The sequence below is a fragment of the Rhagoletis pomonella genome, unplaced genomic scaffold (genome assembly GCF_013731165.1).
Source record: "Rhagoletis pomonella isolate Grant_MI unplaced genomic scaffold, Rhpom_1.0 Rhpom_scaffold_00006, whole genome shotgun sequence".
NCBI lineage: Eukaryota > Metazoa > Arthropoda > Insecta > Diptera > Tephritidae > Rhagoletis > Rhagoletis pomonella.
This window is the reverse complement of record NW_023458560.1, coordinates 82,242,176-82,261,820: the sequence shown is the minus strand read 5'-3', so window position 1 is coordinate 82,261,820 and position 19,645 is coordinate 82,242,176. Positions and strand designations below refer to the sequence as shown.

Below are 19,645 nucleotides of genomic sequence, written 5' to 3'. Positions count from 1 at the left end.
GTGCATGTCCTTTTCAAAAGTCTGTCAAAGTCAAGAGTTTCCTAAACAGAGCAGTTACATCTTGCATGTAAAGTGGCTTTCGAAGGCAGTTTTTATTTCTGAAAATCAAACTTTCCGATACTACTTATTGTCTGTTGTTTACACGGTGAATGCAGACAAGTTCACTTTCAGTTATGTTGCCGTACATTTGTATGCTTATAACAAAATTAATGACCTGAAAAAATTACTAAACCTGCTAAAGTGTGCACAAAACAGTCATAAAATGTCCAACAGCCAATTTCACGAAAGCATTTTAAATTAAAAATGATTTAAATTTTTTGAATTTTATATAAAAACTTAAAGCAAATAAAAAATCATTTTCCATTTACTGGTCTATTCTGCGCTGGTAACATAAATTTTGTAACCGGTAATTAAAGTGTCTGTCAATTTTTAAACCTTCTTCGCATTCTGTGCGCTCTTGTAACCGGTAAATTCGGTTACCATCTCATGAGCTGGTAACAAAATATTGCCCCGTGAAATATGCAACACAAGAATTTCCACAAATCCCCATAGCTGAACTGCTGAATATTTTCACTGCATTACCAACGTACCTAGAATCGCGGTGACAAGAAGTGGTAAAATTTTTTGGTAATACAATTTTCCGGCCACAAAATCTTCGGTAACCGGCCGTCTTCACGTGCTGGAAAATCTCGCTCCATGAACTTACAGGTTTTTACACGAACTTGCAGGAAGTTACAGGAAAAATTATACCGTACTCCAAATTCCTCCAAAATTCTATAAATGAGAGCGATTTTTGGAGAGTTGTGTAGAGAATGAAGTTGCAAGATTTTACACGAACTTTTTCTTCTGGTAAAATCATGAAAAGTGTCAAGCAATTACTGGTTGACGTTTTTACAGGAAAAATGTTTTTTTTTTGTTCCCGTACTTCTTGTTGTTACTCACTTTTTACTCTCACTACAGAGAGTAGTTTTGCTGTTTGACAGTTTTACAGGATTTTTCACGAAAAGTATTGGATCAAAGCTAATACATTCACAAAAACGGTACTAGACTTTCTCGTTTTGATTTGACATATATGGGTAGGGCCAAATAGCGCTGTTATTGAGCTGAATCAAAATAAAAAAAAAATTCTTAGAAAATATTAAACGTATCCCAAGCCCAGAAAATTTAAGCCCTACTTCCGATTCTAGTCTGTAGAAAATGTTCAATGGTTCAAAAAAAAACACTCTATTTGGAAATTCATAAACGCTACCAAAATATTTTTATTTGTGAGAAAAAAAGAGACACGCATTTTTAATTTAACTTAATACGGAATACTCAATGAGTACCTTATATGGACAGGTATCGATACTTTTTTCGATACTGTTTCCGAGTCAAAGTATCGTCACCTGCATAGAATAAATTCATTACACATATTTTTATATTTCATTCAACAATTTTCGAATTTTGTACAAATTCGCCAAAAATCGTGTCGCACGGCAACACTCGATCCGTTTGACAGCACTTGCAGCCAAAATGAAAATTGCTAGTACAGCACGAGAAGTTGCAATTATTTCTTGAAAGTTAAATGCTTAATTTCAGTTGCAGATACACCTTGCAACTTTTATTTCCGAAGTGATTTCTGCAAATTTGCAAAAAGGACTTTCTGGCTCCGTACACGGAAAAGTAGACTTTCAATTTCGCATTTTGACAAGCGATTGCATTGCCACGTCTCACAGCACCTTTAGTTTGGTAGTTTCGTTTGCAAATAGTTGCATTGAATTAGGACAATTAAGAAAAACCGAGTAATCAGTTCACACTATATGCACATACATACATATCGCACACAATCTTCGAAAGAGACACAACTCAAAAATCAGACTCGAAAATATAACTGCTTATGGATCGTACAGATTCAACGTAATTAATACAAAATCAGGTATAACAGTAGTTTTCTAGTTAGAGGTCGTAATCATGAAGAAAAAAATATTTGCATTAACTAGAGATAAACCCTAAGAATTGATTTATGTCAAAAAATCAACATTTTTTTTGAGTTATGCCCCTCTTGAAGATAGTGTGCGATATGCACATAGTGAGTGTGCATGTATGCATGCCAAAATCTAATTTTACATATGGATATCTCTTCCATCATTCGCGTACATACATTCTGCATCTTGCGAAAGTAACTGCATATATAATACAGATACAAATTTCCTTGGTAGGTCTGAAATTGTACTAAAGAGTTAGAAAATAACGAAAATAATTTTCAAAAACGTATAACGCTCAGTGCTTCAAAGATATATTTTGCGTTTGATTTTATTATTTATTTTAGGATTACTTACGCAATTATTTACGAAACAAAAATGGCATTGCCGGATGGACTTGCAAATAGCATGAAGAAATTTCAAGTAATATTTCAGAATATAAAATTCCGAGACTAAATTTATTAACTAATAATTATTTCTAGGCTCATAACGATCTTCCAGTTTTCTTAAAGGGAGGACCAGTAGACAAAGTATTGTTTGGTTTGACGGTTGGGCTTTGCGGCATAGGACTTGCAGGCATAGTCCAAATGATCTATGCATTGGGTTTCAAGAAGAAGTCGGCTTAAATAAATTTAGAAAGGACTAGTTAAATAAACAATTAAATTAATCAAAATGAATCAAATAATCAAACTTTCACTAGTTAAGTAATTGAAAAGAAGTAGTGTATACTAATTGAGATGGATTACAAAATCGACTACTCGCAACTAAATTGTACAGCCAATCCCACAGGCCACAGGGGTTGAAATTCACTCGGAAGTGAATTGCAATTGTCAAGAATTTGCGATAACGATTGTTTCTGTAAACTTCTATTTTTAACCGACGTAACAAAAAGCACAAGGTTATCAATTCGTCGGAATATTTTTTTTATTTTTTTTTTTTTAAATCTATGTTAACGCATAATTTTGGACCACGTTAACCGATTTCTATAATTTTTTTTTTTTTAAGGAAAGGTGTTACCTCACAGGTGGTCCTATACTAGTTTGGTTTAAATCCGATCATTCGATTATGAACAAATTAACGATAATCCTAAATTTGTATATGAGAATTGAAGTGGGTTTTGTTTTTTGCTTAAAAATTACTTGTCATATTTTTCAAAAAGTCTACTTGATAAGGAATTTTTTGGGAAAAACTTAAATTCCGTACATGGTTGCCACTCATAAAAAATTGTTTCAACAAAACGTCAAGAAAAGTTATCTAACATCAAGCTATACACATGTGCGTATATCTGTGTTCGTATGGAATAGTAGCTTATATCGAAAGGCCTACGATTGCGAATGACTCACTGGCGCCGATCTGTTGAAGAGTTTTTGGCAAATAAACGTGCAAGAAATAGTTTCGATACCAGCAAGTTAATATTTTTATTAAGTCTCATCTAAAAATTCCTTGTCATTTAGGGCCAGTTTTTCAGTGCCAGTTTAAACTTAGATTAAGTAAACTATATTAAATTGAACAGCTGGCTGACATTTGATTGGCTGATCTTAGTTTAAATCAGCCAGATCGGGCGTTTAAACTTATAGCGTTTTCTTTTTTCGAAAAAAATGTCACCGCTTATTTGGCAACATTATCAGAGTGCAACATTTTAAGGAAAGAGCACGCAATATGCATGCGAAGATGCTGAGAAAACTTAATAGCCCTGGCGCAGGGTAGAATAAATGCAACATTATTTCGAGAAAATAAAACGCTATTAGTTTAAACCACGGCCGTGCACTGAAAAACTGGCCCTTAGAGAATAATAAAGGGTATGCCGCATTATACTAAAGCCCGCTTCCCGACATAAGCTACTATTCCAAACCAACGCAGATATATATATATGCACATATATACATATTGTTACCTTAATTCACAAAAAAAAAAAAAATAAATGAAATCTCGATCGGCGATCACTTGCTACTTTTTCTCATGAAACCATGTTCGAATCGTGGACATTTTTGGAGATCACAGGGTTGCTTTTAGCATTTAGACCCTTAATGAAGAGATGGAGTTGCATTTAGGTGACGAAATTTGGATAAATGTAAATTTAGAGTAGCATTTAGAGCTCATACAGCGGCGAATGCAAAGCAATTCCGGGTTGTATTTCCCTTATAAGAGTTACCAAATCAAAATTATAAACATCTATATATAAATTTTAAGACTTTGAATAACAAATTGTATCAAAACCGCAACGCTGGTTGGTGGTGGTGCGAGAGAGTCAACTGTCAGAACCTTTAATTAGGTTCTTTCGCGTACAACCCGGACCGGATCCGGAAATTGGAGAATAAGCCAAAAATTTTCTATCAAAAATTTAACGAAGTCCATAAGTACGGGAACGCAAAAAACCACAGAAAAAGTCTGTTTCGGGCAGGAACATGAAGACACTTAGAATCCAATACGTTCCAATTTTCGCTCTCTATTACCAATTTTTTGTGTAAGGGAATTATTTCTGGGCTATTTTTGGCACCCGAGGGATCCCGCGTTGCATACGGGAAAGAATCTATTATTGAATCATGATTGACAAAGATAACATGATACAAAACTCTTTCTCGCGTGAGAGCGCTGTTAAAAAGTGCATTTTATAACATCCAATATTGCCCCTGGAGTGAAATAGATATTGGGAGATTGCTTGACTAAATTTTGGTGAACTTTTTTATTCAACAAAACTAGCAAATGTTTTGGAAGTTTACTGTCTTCTTCATTATTTAATGTTAAAAATTACCATTTAAAATACATTTTCTTCAAAACGCTATCTTTAAGCCAGATTTTGTAATGTGATTTCAGGAAATCCATTGAAATTAAATCGGTGCGTTTTGGGCGTATCTAGTGGCAGCTCACTATTTTTGGCTTGTCAGCTGTTCAGTCCAACTTTATTTGACAGTGCTTTCACTTTCACAGGCGATTAGTTGAACCAAAAGTTGAACGAAAGTACGGAGCCGACCAACTTCATTGTAAGCGATTAGTTGAAAGGCTGTTTACACCAGGCGATTGTTGCTTTCAACTAAAAATCGCCTGAAAATCGCCTCATGTAAATTCCCTATTAGATTCTCGGAAGCAAAATGAGAGCAGCCCTGCCAGATGTACAGATTTTTCCGTACGGTGTGTAAAAATTTGCCTGTTTTACACATATCTCATAGCTTTCTTATAGTTCCTGAACCCCAACTTTTTTTTTTTTTAAAATGCGTTATTTTCGTACTTGAGGGACTTATCTATTAAGAGCTTGACTATTTTCAACCCGATTTTAAAAATCAAACATGAGAAGAGGAGTTATAGGGCTTTAAAATTACGTGTGGCAGCATTTGACAATCAAAATGTATTTGCCAACATGTTGGCAATTTTGATTTCGTTTGCCATGGGTACAGCTGATTCTAGCTACAAGTAAAAAACAAAGAAAACATAACAGGTTAAACTTCAACTTTCTTATTTTTTATATGTTTAATATCTCGGAAACTACTTGACTGATTAGAAAAGTATTGATGACAATTCAAAGATAATTTTAATAGCTTTTTTAGGACGTATTTATTATAACCATTTTTAAGACAAGTTTTTGTTAAACGCTATTTAAAGGAAATATATATACAATTTCGATTTTTGCCAACATGAATTACATTTTTGATTTGTCTATAGCTAAAAGGTCGGTATTCTACACTTTTTGTAAAAATTTAACAACACATTTGACATCAGTAATGAAAACGGAATGTCAATCACTGACACCGAAATTTGACGACAGTCTTTAACATGCACAGCGGTATCGACATTTGGTCAGTTTTTAAAATGTAATGAAAACGCATTTGACATCAATTGAACAGCTGTCAGATGAAGGTAGTTTTTGATGTCAGTGATTTTGACCTAATGAAAGCCAGCCTTAACCATATATTGGTAGACTTCGATTGTTGGAAGTTTTTGTCAGTTAAAATTTAAAAAAAACTCTAATTTTCTTTATTTTTTTCAACTTTAACCACCGCTTTAAACATTATACTGTTACTCGGTGGGGTCGACCATCTACCTGAAAAGTTTTGTTACATGTACATAAACTAAGAACACACTGTTTGTTAAAAAGTTCTGGTCAGAAAAATTATAAGGTCTGTGAAGCAATCAACAAATAGGACTAGTGGAAATATGTGCTGCATTATTTGATGTTATTTAAAGTACGATTTCTGTGTTCACCACTTAGATTTTTTTTTTGCTCGCCAAACTAATTTGAGCGTACGGATTTTGTACGGATTTTTCACCTTTTGTCCGTGTACGCATTTTAGACTCTAAGCGTCTGGCAGCCCTGTGAGAGAGTTGCGTATCATGTCATCCTTGATGCTTGAATGCAAGTTCTTGATCGTGTATCTTCACAGTTAGGAATCATACCTAGTGTTTTTTGCAGCCACTGTATGAATATTGCCAAATTAGTTTATTGATACGGATTCTCATTTGTTTTGGAATTTGGCATGATTGTGAAAAAAGTGTGAAAAATACTTGCTTAATTTTAATCTGTTAATAAATTAGCTGAAAATGCCGTGGGCTAAAAACTAAAGTATTGATTGCGTGCGGAAATCAGGAGAATATGGAGACCAATGATGAGGTTGTGGAAAGACAAAAGCTAGTTTCTAACGACATCGATGGCGAGGAGGACCATAACAACCTGTCGACCATACCACAATCAGATCCAATATCCGTAGCTTCTCCACCTTCCCCGACAGTGCCAAAAATTAATGTAATATAATAAGCTCAAGTGAAAAATAAAGCTGATTGCCTAATAATTTTTTTGGTAGATAAAAACCATGTCCAGTGGTGACACAACTCGTAGTAGAAATTCCGCTAGTTGTTCCATAGAGCGCACATCAGAAAAAGGACAACTAACGTCGGCTAAAGTTACATACGTAAATGAGCGTCGTCCACGACCGCATTTGCATGGAAGTGCAAGCGTAGGATGTTGTAGCAATGATGAGCGGCTCGACTTTAAATCACGACCACGAAAGCTACTGAAAGGTAATTAAATTAGTTTTTATTTACCTTTAAAGTATCCTTGATGTACATTCACAGCCACTGTTAAATGCCAGATGCTGGTGTTTTGCATATCTTATGAAGGAGCTTAAGCATACTACTACATATGTACTGTTTAAGTGTGCAATTCTGTTCATTTCAATGCATTGTTAATTTTTGTTTCAATCGATTTAATATTCATTTAGTTTCTTACATGTCTCCATTCCATTCTGCGTATTGTTTATTTTAGTTTAAATGCAGTATGTTTTAAAATTTGCACTAGCATTGACGTTAAATAGCAAGAAGTTTACTTTATATCTACACGTCCCCTAAGCATTTTCACATATAAAATTTTCAAAAACTAGTGCTTATTCAAATCAATATCACTTCCTTAACTTAAAAAGTTTTATGTTATCAGACAAAAATTTAACAACTATGTATAGTTCCGTTCGAAATCAGCCAGCATTAAAATCAAGGGCGATACTTGGCAATACCAGAATTATTTCTATGCAATTCGCTACTTAATTGAGAGGATTTAAAAAAAAAATCTGGCTAAACCCCAAAAAAGTAAACCAGCCGCAAACTTGCAATTGTTTGCAGAAACAAGAAGAGGAGGACGATTTTATGCTCTGTATGTAAATAAAAATGAACTAATATGCAAATTGGACGTTCAATTTTAGCCAGGAGCATTTCATAAAGTCAAAGTAAAACAATCGAAAAGTGTTCCGCCAGCTAAGGGTGAAACATTGCTAAGCCCAGTTTTTCGAATTTTACAAGAGAACAACTTCCAGAGCAAATATTTCTTCAAATATGTATGTATAGTAGCGTTCAAAATAATAGCAGCAAAATTCAAAATGATACTGCTGGCAACTTATCTTTATTTATTTATTGTTAATAATTTTCATTTAAAATATGGGCCGATCTACATCAGATACCACATAAATAAAAGTTTCAAAGCTTATACAAGTTTCAACAAAATTAATTAAACTTTGCATACCCAAAAATGTTTAAAGATCGAAATTTTGATGAATTTTTTTTTTTAATTTTCCATAATTTCGTATAAAGTTCTATGTCTGCGGTTAAAGCTTGAACCATATTTTTGCAGATAAATAACAAAAAAAAATGTATTTGTGAAGTCTTGTTTAAATCACTGTACATATGTACCACCTTTTTACAAAGGTCGGTGGTTTACCCCCCACAAACCTAAAATATGTGAAATAATTACAGAAGTAAACTAGTTACGGTTTTGAATAAAGCAAAAAGTGTATTGGAACTGGAGAGATTTATTTTTTAAATACTAAGTTTTTCAATCACTTCGTAAAGAAGCAATGAACATTTTTACACTGTTGCATAAACCACGTTCCTGTGATCTATTACAGATCAAGGAATTATATCAATCTTTAAAGATGACGTCCATTAAGTTCCTTTGTGTGGATAATTTTTATTATTATTATTATTATACTCGTATGAATTGCAGTTATATCCTTATAATGGATGTATGAATTTTTTAATTTGTTTTAAATTATTTATGTTTTTTTGTTTTTAATTTACTTTTTTATTTAATATCGTTTGGACATTAAATATTCTCGAAAACGTAAATCACCACATTTAATAATTGTGCTGAAAGAGGCCGATGAAACATGCAGTAGCGATCATAGCATCAACAGCATCACAGTAGTAAGCAGCGAAATATTCCATAATAACAGCGATGGTATTACTGACAGCCAACAAATTTATAGCTCCGATGATAAAGGGGACCTGCGCATGCTACATGAGAAAACAATTGCCGACGATCCTTCTCCTTCTAATCTTAACACCAGCAATGGCGACAGTGGCTCTAGACTTGATAAATTTGATGAGCGTCCTATTAAGCATCACTCATTTGTCTCAGAAGTACCGGACGTGAAACACATGGAGCGAGCGCTTTTAGGCCTTCTGGACGATTTTCATTCCGGTAAACTAAAGGCTTTTGGTAGGTAGGTTGCATGCGATAAATTTTAAAACTCAAGTTATGTCCTGTTTAGGCTCCGGCTGCACGATGGAACAAATGACAAAAATACGTGAGCAACAGGAGAGCTTAGCTAAATTACACTTCGAATTGGCCGCTGCCGAGGAAGACTCCTTAGAAAATGTTAACGACTTGAATTCAGCTAAGGCACAGGAAAATATGTTACAACTAGTCCAACGACTGGAACAGTTATCAGTTTCAATTGAGCAGTTGCAAACAAGTCACACAGGACTCTGAAATATGTTTGAGCCCACAGCTATAATTATAAGCGGATCAGCACAATTTGTCCCTATGTTATGATGGAAGGTTTTCTAAAAATGTAGTCTGCTATAATTTTTATAAAAGAATATACCAGTCGTAATAAATTTTCATAAAGCTGGCATATAACTGATGTAGCATTTTTGCAGGGAAGTTTTAACACACGATATGGAAAATGTTTCATGAACAAATATTGGGTGTCGAAAAGTTTATAATGCAATAAATATAAATATTTGGTAGGGCACCTATTTTTATAAACATTAGAAGTGACAAAATTACATACATATGTACATAAAAACTCAAACGGCACTGCAGTGTGCAGTAATTGTCACGAAAATGTTCGAATCGAGAAACGATTATAAATAAAAAAAAAATAAAATAAAATAAGATTAAAAAAATGTAATAAATCGTGCTATAATGAAAACCACGAAAATTAATTGTATTCTCATATTCATTGTATTGCATTGATTTTTGCGAATGCGAATATTGGAGGGACCGAAAATTACAGTTTTTTTATGAGTTAAACTTGGCCAAATATTTTTATTTCGAAATAAAAGTACTTTCCGGATAATAAACAAATCGCTTATCCAAATTAAACAAGTTTGGTATCAAATGAAAGAGGACTTAATAGCTTTAAAACTGAAATGTCTAAACGAGGAAAGACACATATTGAAAAGTATTTCAATAAAAAATGTTAATTAATAACCATAGAACAAACCTTGGATCAGGTATGTATTTATATGAATTTCTTTAGTATTAATTATAAAAAAACAATATAAATCGAGGTGGTAATCTTCGTTCGTTTTTTCTATTTAAAAGCTATTTCAGTCCTCTTTCATATGATACCAAATTTGTTTAATTTGGATAAGCAGTTTGTTTATTATCCGGAAAGGACGTTTATTTCGGAATAAAAAATATAAGGCCAAATTTAACTCGTAAAAAAATAACTGTTATTTTCGGTCCCTAGAATATTATGCAAGTGCACTGATAACACGCATATCTGACCAGTCACAGAAGAAAGCATTAAAAAAATGAGTTACAAAAACTAAAATCGAAAAACGCTGATGAAGTGACAGGTTCTCCGAATTCCGAAACAACCAAAATAATGAGAATGAAGAGTTCTTTGGAAAACAACGGTGTTTAAACAACGATCGTGCCATGATGCTAGATTGTGAAGATGGAAGTCAGGAGGATACATCCGACATTTGCGGCCCCGATGAAATTCTCAGAAAGTAATTATTGCACCGCAATAAAATTAAATAAATATAACTGAAAGTCCTCTCAACTCGTGCAGTGTCAATCGAAATGAATTTACAATTTTGTCAAGTTTCAAGTTTTTCAAGTTAGTCGCTTAGAGCGAGTAGTTATAAAGTGGCGCAGGTTTGATTTACGACCCTTTAAAAAGTTTTTATTAAATACAATGTTCCAATTTTTAAATTCAAGTACTAAAAACAACATTCGTCTTATCATGAGTTTCATTTTTCCCGGGCCGGTTCACTTTTCACTTTTAGTGTTCATGTATTTACTTTGGGCGGAATACAAATTTTCGGGCGAAACTCAGGATAAGGCAGATTATTAAAAATTACTAACCCTTCCATTTTTTATTTACCTAAGTCACCTAATTTACACACTTAAATTATTTCTTAAAAATACATGACATCCGCATTCGAATCCGCATCCGCGGATGTCTAAAATTCCACATCCGCCACATCCCCAATATGGAGTAAACATTTTTGTCGTCTTATATTGTCGATTCGTCCCTATGTGACCTGTGGGAAAAAAAAAATAAAAAAAAAGTTGTAATTTTTGTATATGCATGAAATAATTACTTTAAATCAGTCATATGTATTTGATCGATTTCAATGAAATTTGGTATTCAGGGATTTACCTTTTCAATAATTTCGAAACTGATATAAAATTTTCAAAATTTAAAATGGCGAATACAATTTGGCAGAAGATATCTTAAAAAATGTATAGATTGTTATGAAGCTTGGTATCCAGAGATTTTCGTCGTCACTGGTTTCGAAATTGATCTTAAATTTTCAAAAATCAAAATGGCGGATCCAGTATGGCGGACTACTTTTTTAAATTATAGTTTGTTATTCAGAGATCCTCGTTATCTTTGATTACGAAATCGAAATTAAATTTTCAAAATTTAAAATGCCTATTGTTCGGGACGCCATATTTGATCCGCCATTTTTAATTTTTGAAAATTTGATTTGATATTCGAACTCAGATACGACGAAAATCCCTAATTACCAAATTTCATTGAAATCTGTCAAATACATATTGAGTAAATACCAAGCTTCATAAAAATGTATACATTTTGGAAGAAATGCCCGCCATATTGGGTCCGGCATTTTGATTTTTGAAAACTGAATATCAATTTCGAAATCAGTGACGCCGAAAATCTCTGGACAGCAAGCTTCATAACAATCTATAAATTTTTTAATAAATCGTCCGCCATATTGGATCCACCATTCCTCCGATTTGTGGCGTGCGCCTTGATGTTGTCACACAAAGCGGAGGGACCTACAGTTTTACGCCGACTCCAAACGGTGATAGTATTTTTATGAGAAGCTGTTTTTCATGGCAGAAATACACACGGAGGTTTGCCATTGCCTGCCGAGGGAAAAACCTTTTTTCTATATTTTTTTTCGATGTTGCTTTGACCAGGGCTTGAACCCAGGATCAGCGGAGTGGAAGCGCGCACTGCTTACCACTACACCGCAGCGGCCGAGTCGCAAACGACTCGCCGTCGGATGAAAAGCACACTTCGCCGGCAGGCCGCAAAAACGACTCCCCTGCAGCCCGCAAAAACGATATACCAGCGAACTGCAAAACGATGCTCAAAATTTATACCAAATTTAAAGTAAAAGTACAGTTTTATATCAAATTAAAAAAAAAAAAACTTCATACCCACAAATTTTATTTTTTATTAATAAGGTCCATAGAGTGAACTGCACCTTTATAAAAAAATATATAAAAAAAAAAATAAAAAAAATATGAAGAATATTATGACTACTAAAAATAAAAAGATGTAGGCGGCTTAATTTTCTGAGTACAAGTGTACATTGTGGATTCCATATTCTGTCATAATAAAAAAATGTCATAATAAAAACGGTTTACTATACAAATAAATTACTTTTATTTATACTTAGATATATAATAATGAGGGCGTGGAACTTGTCCAACCCAGGCCGAAGGTTTCTTCAAAAAACATGTGGGTTCGAAGAAACGGATTCGAGTTCACTCAAACGACTTCACCAGACCAACGTCGCAACGACTTCGATTCGATGAGAAAAAACGACGTTGAATTTTGTATGGAAAAAACGACTTCGTTTCGAGTTCACACAAACGACTTCACCAGAGCGACGTCGCAACGACGTCGTCTTCGCCCTATGGCAAATTGGGTTGAAACTTGCGCAGCGGCATTTTCGTGGTTGCGCATGTGTTGGTGCGCTGCAGCAGAACTGTCACTTTAATGCGGGGTAGAAGCTGGAGCAACTTTTTGAGAAACTTTACCTCACCTCTCTTGCCTTCAGACTGAGTTGTTCTCTTGGCAGAAATGTTCCTGTGTAAAACCGACCTATCGTAACTCATACTTACATACATATGTACTTGTTAAGCTTAAAACTTTGTGGTAGGATATTCATTTCATAAATAATCCATTCAATATAATAAATTTTGTTGTTGTATTACCTTCGACATTTTCCCAATAAGTGGAATTCGAAAAAACTTTTTTTGTATATCATATGTTTATTATATATATATATTTTAGGTATATATTTGCAATAATCTTTATATAGATTTAATATTTTTTATCTTGCATTATCTATGCTATATTTATAATAATAAACAAGTAATTATTCATATTCATCATAAATTGCATTTTTTTTTTGTTTTTTTTTTTACACTTCGCCTTCAGTGTACCACCATTTCTACATGTATGTATATAGTAATAATTGTTTACAATACACCTCATACCATTATTAAATAATGCACATAGTTTAATTTTATTTATTTTTTTCGTTTTCGTCTCACATACATATAAGTTTCAACATTGGTTTTTTTTTATCGTCATCATATTCAACAGCTGTAAGTATAAGTATAATTTTCCAGTGCACCGCTCTGGACATGGAATTTCTCGTTTGTCTGCAGTAAGCAAAGTCCTTATATGTATGTATGTATATGTATGCCTTTTTGCGTCAATACTTTTTACTTTATTATTTATTATGCCAAGCATCACAAACACCAAACATTTATTTATTAAAAAAATATATGTATAACTCCTACACTTCATTCCTGTAAAATTGAAATTTGTTAGATATTTCATTCCTCTTTTCCAGCCTTCTAGTTTAGTGGCATCATCATTCCTTAGGGGAAAATGGAATTCGCTATTATGTATTTGTTTTCCACTAAATCGACTTCCACTTTGCTTGCGTTGTGCTATATAAATATGTATGTATGTATGTGTATATGTGTATTACATAGTATAATTGAGAATAAAAAAAGTGAGAAATCTTTAAATCAATAGCCCGATGTGAAAATTGAATGTTTCATTTGCTGTGGCGTTACATCTTTGAAGCTAAATGCTGGAACTTAAAAATGTTTGGCTAATGCCACAGAAATCTCTTGGAAATGCATGTATGTATGTATGTATGTGCGTGTACATAAGAATCTATATACTCAATACTATGGACCCTATTATGAGTTGCATTCGATTTTCGACTGTGGTCGAAAGTGCTGAGCGAACGAATTTTCATTTGGTATTATGGCGCTCATTCGATGAAGCTTTGTTTACAAATCGAGCAAACTAAATAGTGTGCTTATACATATTTATGTATGTAAATTTGTTCTAATTAAAATGAAGTAAAAAAAAAAGCAAGTTTATAAAAACGTGGTAAAATGAGTACAACGAGTTCTGGTTCAACGATTCGTCAGATTCGCTTAGTAAACTGGCCAGGAGTAGCAAATGTTTAAGAGAGTTTAAGTTTATTAGTCTTTCGAATATATTTTGATATAAAATATATATTTAAGAAATTTGTCTACGGATTCATTAAAAAGTTCCGACCATCTAAAGAGGCGTTTGCGAGCCAAATCTATTTAAAATATTTTAAAACTATCAACAGCGCTACGATTTTGTTCTCAGAGATCGTGCCAACAGAGTATTGGGATTTTCTTTCACAACAAGTAAAACCAACCTTTCGAGCTTGTGTTTAGTATTCACGATGTTAGAATTGCATGAAATTAATAAAAATTGTTTAAAATTAGTGTGTAGCCGCCAAAATGTAAGAAAACATATACAAAATCATACATTTTTCACAATTTTCTAACACTTCGCTACACCATCGAAAGCAAAATTCTGTTCGACAGAGAAAATTCGGTACTCAACGAAAATTTCGACACGCTTGCATAGCTCATAATACGAATTTCACTTTCGATCTTCGCTGGCTATCGAATGCAGCTCATAATAAGGGCCTATATATGTAAATATGTTCCCATTTCTACTCATGCCACAAATATTACGAGCAACATCGAAAGTAAAAAAGTAAAAGCAAATTGAATATACTTATTAGTTCTAAGTACTAAGATTGCATGTAAATGCCATTAAAAAAAAAGATACTTAATGTTCACAATGGTACACAATTTTCTGTATATAAGCGGATATTGAGGTTTTGCATATATTCCATTGAAAACTTTTAAATGCAAAAAAAAATTCGACTCCCTAAAAATACGGGATTCCGGTGCTAAGTCCAAAGATTAAGGCTGTATTTTCAATTTGTAGTGGCGTCTTACCCTTTAACCGCGAAATTTGTGACAGTCATTATTCTAAAGTTACGATAATTTGCTTTAAAGAGGAGGCTAGTAATTAAATATCGCGGAATATGACAGCATTCGCTCTCAAAGACGAAAACGCTTATTATTGAACGTAAACGCCATTTTGATACTTTTTGATAGTATAAGTACGGTGACCATCCGTCCTGTATTATACGGGACAGTCCTCTTTTTTGACCTATTGTCCTGGTAATTTATTTATTTTATACGGGACGCCAAATGTTCTGTATTTCTTTTAATGCCCTGTATTTGTTAACAGCTCATTAAAATGGCATGAAGGTGATTTAAGTGATGTTTTAGTAAGTTTTGGTAATTTTTCCATAGGTTATTTAGTGCCTATTATTTATTTTATGAAAGTAAAGCTCTTTTCCCAAGGAAAACCATATAATACCAAATTTCTAATTACAATCTTTAGAAAAAAATTTGGTTTGCATTTTGTAACTCACTGTAATACACTGTAGTATAAAAAAGTGCGAGTGGAAAGTGCTGCTTATTTGCTTCTCTTTCAAAAAAATGGTCGAACATACTTACTTTGTATGAAAAAAATTCGTAACACCGTAAAAAAAAAATAAAATTGCCAAAAATTAATGGTAAGCCTTAGCGACTTAAAATTGCACTTTGTTATACTAAAATTTAACGGATTTTTTCCAACAAATTTTACGGGGAAAAATCTTGAGAAAATAATCCTAAATATTTGTGATGTTACTAAAAGGATACTGTTTCAGGGCCTATACATCTAGGATCATTGAAGAAGGCTTTAAGATCTGTAAGCTGTTGTGGAAAAAATTTGCAAAATTATTTTTTGTCCCGTATTCGGCTCCCATAAATATGGTCACCGTAAGTATAAGCCAAGACACATTGAACAGGTAAGTAGTATCAGTAGAGCAGCTGATTTGATCTTTTTGAATTTAGTTAGTCTCGAAAATGTCAAATATTTTTAATTCCTTCTCACAAAAATTCTAAATTGTTAAAATTTGTCAAACCATTTTCCATACAAAACAAGCGATTGAATAGCGGCTTTTGATGCTTTCGCACAACTCAGCAGCACAACCGCTGATTACTAAGCCTTGCAAAGGATGGATCAATGCTTCGAGAAGCAAACAAATTTACTAAGAAAGAAAGTTGCAACAATTTTTTTTTTTTATAATTAAAATTTTTTTTAATTTTTTTGTATTTCACATGGCACGCTTGATTTAAAAGAAAAAAATCAGAACAGTTTTTGACACTTTCGATACCAGAAGCAACAACTAAACTGTAGCATTAAAACTTGTTGGACATGCCTTGGTATAAGCTCTGGCACACAATTTTGCTTTCGCTTGGCAATCTTTATCATCTCTCTCAAAATGGATATTACAAAATGCAACTGGAAACTGCTGTCGCTTAGACTGTGTTTATGCACAGAAACTTTTGTCGACGCGATTTTTCACATTCCCTTTTGGTGTTGCTCGTTTCATTTACACACGGCGATTTGTGTGTATGCAATTGTTGTTGCCAGCTGTGAACAGCGGTTCAATTTACACAGACGAACGAGAGCACAGAGCGTGTTGCCCGAGCACGAGCAACTCGGTGCCCCTCTCTTTTCCTCGTTCCTACAAACGTCGAGTTGCGGCAACAAAAATCGCCGTGTGTAAATGAGCACTTATTGGTAATTTTATTTTTTAATGGTGGCCTTGGAAAATTTTATGTAGAAAAATTAGTAGTTTCAGCTCTCTCAGAGCACTCTTCAGCAAACTGACGAGGAAAGTCGGCGTCTACAGAGCGACGCTGCGATTAGCAGGCTGAGGAGGTAGAGCTTGAGACGCTTGTCATCATTAAATCATTGAGGGAACATTTTTTTCGGTCCTTTTGAATGGTAACAGCCCAGAAACCAGGGGAGAAGACGAAATCTACAGTCAAGATCGATCGGTAAATGTCCTACCGCTCGGCTATGACGAGATACGATTACCATTTCCGTTTAAAAAAACCAATTAAGTTGCTACCATTATCATCTCTATTGATAAACCAGCCGACTTTGCTTCCGCGGATCACCGGACCTATGTCAACTTTTCTTCTTCTTAACTTAACCACGCTTCGTCGGACCCGGAGCGATGCGCGACCTATTTTAGCCGGCAGTTCATCTTGCATCCTCCGGTGGATAAAGCCAAATGTCGAGTGACCGGAAGGCTGCACAAACTGCCAAACCCCAGTGCGATTCTTGTCTTCACCAGCGGTGGGGTAAGGGTAGCCATCGGGAAGGCGAAAGCCTCAAAAGCCATGGGACCCGATGGAAGGTGCATGCTGATGCTGAAAAATTTGGGTCCTACGGGAATAGCGTACCTAACGGAGGTCCTCAACTTGTCAATGGTCACTCTCGTCATTCCAGACGTCTGGAAGATGGGGAGAGTGTTCCCACTGCTCAAACCGGGGAAACCAGTCAACAAAGGAGAGTATTATCGTCCGATAACCCTCCTTTTCCCGGTCGCGAAGACAATAAAGGCCTTGCTACTCCCGTATTTTACAAACCACCTGACCCCAACGAAGCATCAGCATGGATTACGTTAAGTGCACAGCACAACAACAGCACTTAACGCCATAAACACCCAGATAGCTCGTGGCCTAAACCGAAAGCGCCCCTGTGAGAGAACCATTCTAGTAAAGCTGGACCTGTCTAAGGCGTTCGACACTGTCAGCCATTCAACGCTACTAGAAGACATAGAGGCCTCCTCTCTCCCAAACGGTGGTCGGCGAATTTTCTGAGTGGTCGTCACTCGTCAGTAACTTTTAAGAGACAAATCGAGCAAACCTAGGAAAATAAAACGGGGTTCCACAGGATGGTGTCCTTTTCCCATTACTGTTTGGCTTTTACATTTCAAAGCTCCCTCAACCACCAGAGGGAGTCTCGATAGTCTCTTATGCTGACGATTGCTCGATCATGGCGTCCGGGAATGAAATTGATGACTTGTGCTCGAAAGTAAACGGTTATCTCGCCAAGCTTTCTCCCTTCTTCACTGCACGGAGCCTAACCCTCTCCCCTACAAAATCCTCAGTGACACTTTTTACCACCTGGACGAAGGAGGTCAGACTACAACTGGGAATTCACATCGATGATACACGAATTCCGATGGTGAACAACCCGAAGATACTCGGAGTAACATTCGGTAGCCTGCTCTCCTTCTCGGCGCATACCACCGCAATTGTCAACAGAGTACAAAGCCGCAACAAGGTCCTCAAGTCGCTAGCCGGCATCACCTGGGGCAAAGACAAAGAAACGTTGCTGGCAACGTGCAAGGCAATTGGCCGGCCGGTTTTGAACTACGTAGCGCCCGTGTGGTCATCGGGCGACGGAATGCCTTTTGATGTCGCCGCAACACCACCTGCACGAGGAGGCCCATTCACAGATAGGCAGTCTCGAGTCATGTAGATTCCCGACCCGTGAATGCCATTCTGGGCATACAACCACCAGACGTGGACGAGACAGAACTTCGTCTACCTCGGACCACAATAGCCCAACTGTGTTCTGGTTACTGCAGCAGGTTGAACTCATAACTGAGCAGATTAAACGAAGATGTTATCAACGAATGCCCGCCCTATAAATCCCACTTCGATAACGCCCCTGTCCTTATGGACAGACCCCGTCGAGGCTGCACGCTTCCTGGGGCTACCGTTAGTAGAGATTGACGACAACGATTGAGGGACTAACCGATCTGGGCGGGGTAGTGGTAGCCGCTACAACAACAACAACCGATAGAACTGATTATGTTGCTCGGTACTGGCATGGAATCTGACTCCTACCGAGTGCTAGTACAAACGGCCGCTTTTATATTGAATTTCGCACACATACATCCACGCAAATTTTTTATAAATTTTTACTTATGGAAAAAATTCGCGACGTGAATATGTTAATTTAAAAACAAGTAAATATGCAAAGATATATACATATATATGTACATACATGCATATGTATATATATGTACATACGTACAAACCAAATACGACGCATGGAGGCATCTTGACTTTCTTTAATTTCACAATCGATAATTTAATTTTAATATTTTTGCACATAACATTTTAATTTGTATATATGTATGTATGTTTGTATATGTACATAAATATACACATATATTTTTGTGTGTTATATAAAAAGCATAAAAATTGCGTAAAATTTACTGAATGTGAATTGGCAAATACTTTAATTTCCTGAATCTATGTTCTATGTATGAATATGTATATGTATATGTAAGCATGAAGAAATATGTATGTTTATAGATGTTTATATATGTACAAAAAAGTTAAAACCAGCTGGAATGTTAATTGTTTTCTTTAATCGTTTTTTTTTTGTTATGATTTTTGCGTGTATGTAGTATTTTTATTAGTTTTATGTATGTATGTATGTATATTGAGAAATGTTAGGTTTCCTAAGCGAGTTAATCGTTTTTAATTTTGAACATGCATACATATGTGCATATATATATATATATGTATACATACATATGTATATGTAAGTATGCCTTTTGATTTTCTTCATTTTATTTTAAGGATAGTAAAGAAAGATACATAGTTTGGTAAAAAGATTTTTTTATGCATAAGGGTGAAAATT

General features: G+C 34.9%; 2 protein-coding genes and 1 long non-coding RNA gene across 5 annotated transcripts; all 3 read left to right on the top strand.

The window, feature by feature from the left end:
* Positions 1-2,217: 2,217 nt before the first annotated feature.
* Positions 2,218-2,634, top strand: LOC118741786 (cytochrome c oxidase subunit 7A1, mitochondrial-like). The gene is made up of 2 exons (XM_036473757.1): positions 2,218-2,384; positions 2,444-2,634. The coding sequence occupies exons 1-2, from the start codon at positions 2,340-2,342 to the stop codon at positions 2,585-2,587; spliced, it is 189 nt and encodes a 62-aa protein (XP_036329650.1). The 5' UTR covers positions 2,218-2,339; the 3' UTR covers positions 2,588-2,634.
* Positions 2,635-6,358: 3,724 nt separating this feature from the next.
* LOC118741476 (coiled-coil domain-containing protein 28B) lies at positions 6,359-9,360 on the top strand. Of its 3 annotated transcripts, none has more exons than XM_036473469.1 (4): positions 6,359-6,696; positions 6,755-6,971; positions 8,860-8,937; positions 8,990-9,360. In XM_036473469.1, exons 1-4 carry the CDS (start codon positions 6,547-6,549, stop codon positions 9,208-9,210), a joined length of 666 nt encoding a protein of 221 aa, XP_036329362.1. In that variant the 5' UTR covers positions 6,359-6,546; the 3' UTR covers positions 9,211-9,360. The 3 variants fall into 3 exon arrangements, with proteins under 3 accessions (XP_036329362.1, XP_036329361.1, XP_036329360.1); XM_036473468.1 differs by having other exon boundaries at positions 8,593-8,919; XM_036473467.1 differs by having other exon boundaries at positions 8,593-8,937.
* A 1,068-nt stretch (positions 9,361-10,428) lies between these two features.
* On the top strand, positions 10,429-13,745 carry LOC118741482. Its single transcript, XR_004993292.1, has 2 exons — positions 10,429-10,463; positions 12,393-13,745. It is a non-coding gene; the product is annotated as an uncharacterized LOC118741482 (long non-coding RNA).
* The last annotated feature ends 5,900 nt before the right edge of the window (positions 13,746-19,645 follow it).

What these genes read in the sequence shown, in the direction of transcription:
- LOC118741786 (XM_036473757.1), top strand. Translation starts at nt 2,340, where the DNA reads ATGGCATTGCCGGATGGACTTGCAAATAGCATGAAGAAATTTCAA. An exon ending in ATAGCATGAAGAAATTTCAA is followed by an intron (nt 2,385 to 2,443) that starts GTAATATTTCAG and finishes AATTATTTCTAG; the next exon opens with GCTCATAACGATCTTCCAGT.
- LOC118741476 (XM_036473467.1), top strand. Translation starts at nt 6,547, where the DNA reads ATGGAGACCAATGATGAGGTTGTGGAAAGACAAAAGCTAGTTTCTAAC. An exon ending in CGACAGTGCCAAAAATTAAT is followed by an intron (nt 6,697 to 6,754) that starts GTAATATAATAA and finishes TTTTTTTGGTAG; the next exon opens with ATAAAAACCATGTCCAGTGG. An exon ending in CGGTAAACTAAAGGCTTTTG is followed by an intron (nt 8,938 to 8,989) that starts GTAGGTAGGTTG and finishes TGTCCTGTTTAG; the next exon opens with GCTCCGGCTGCACGATGGAA.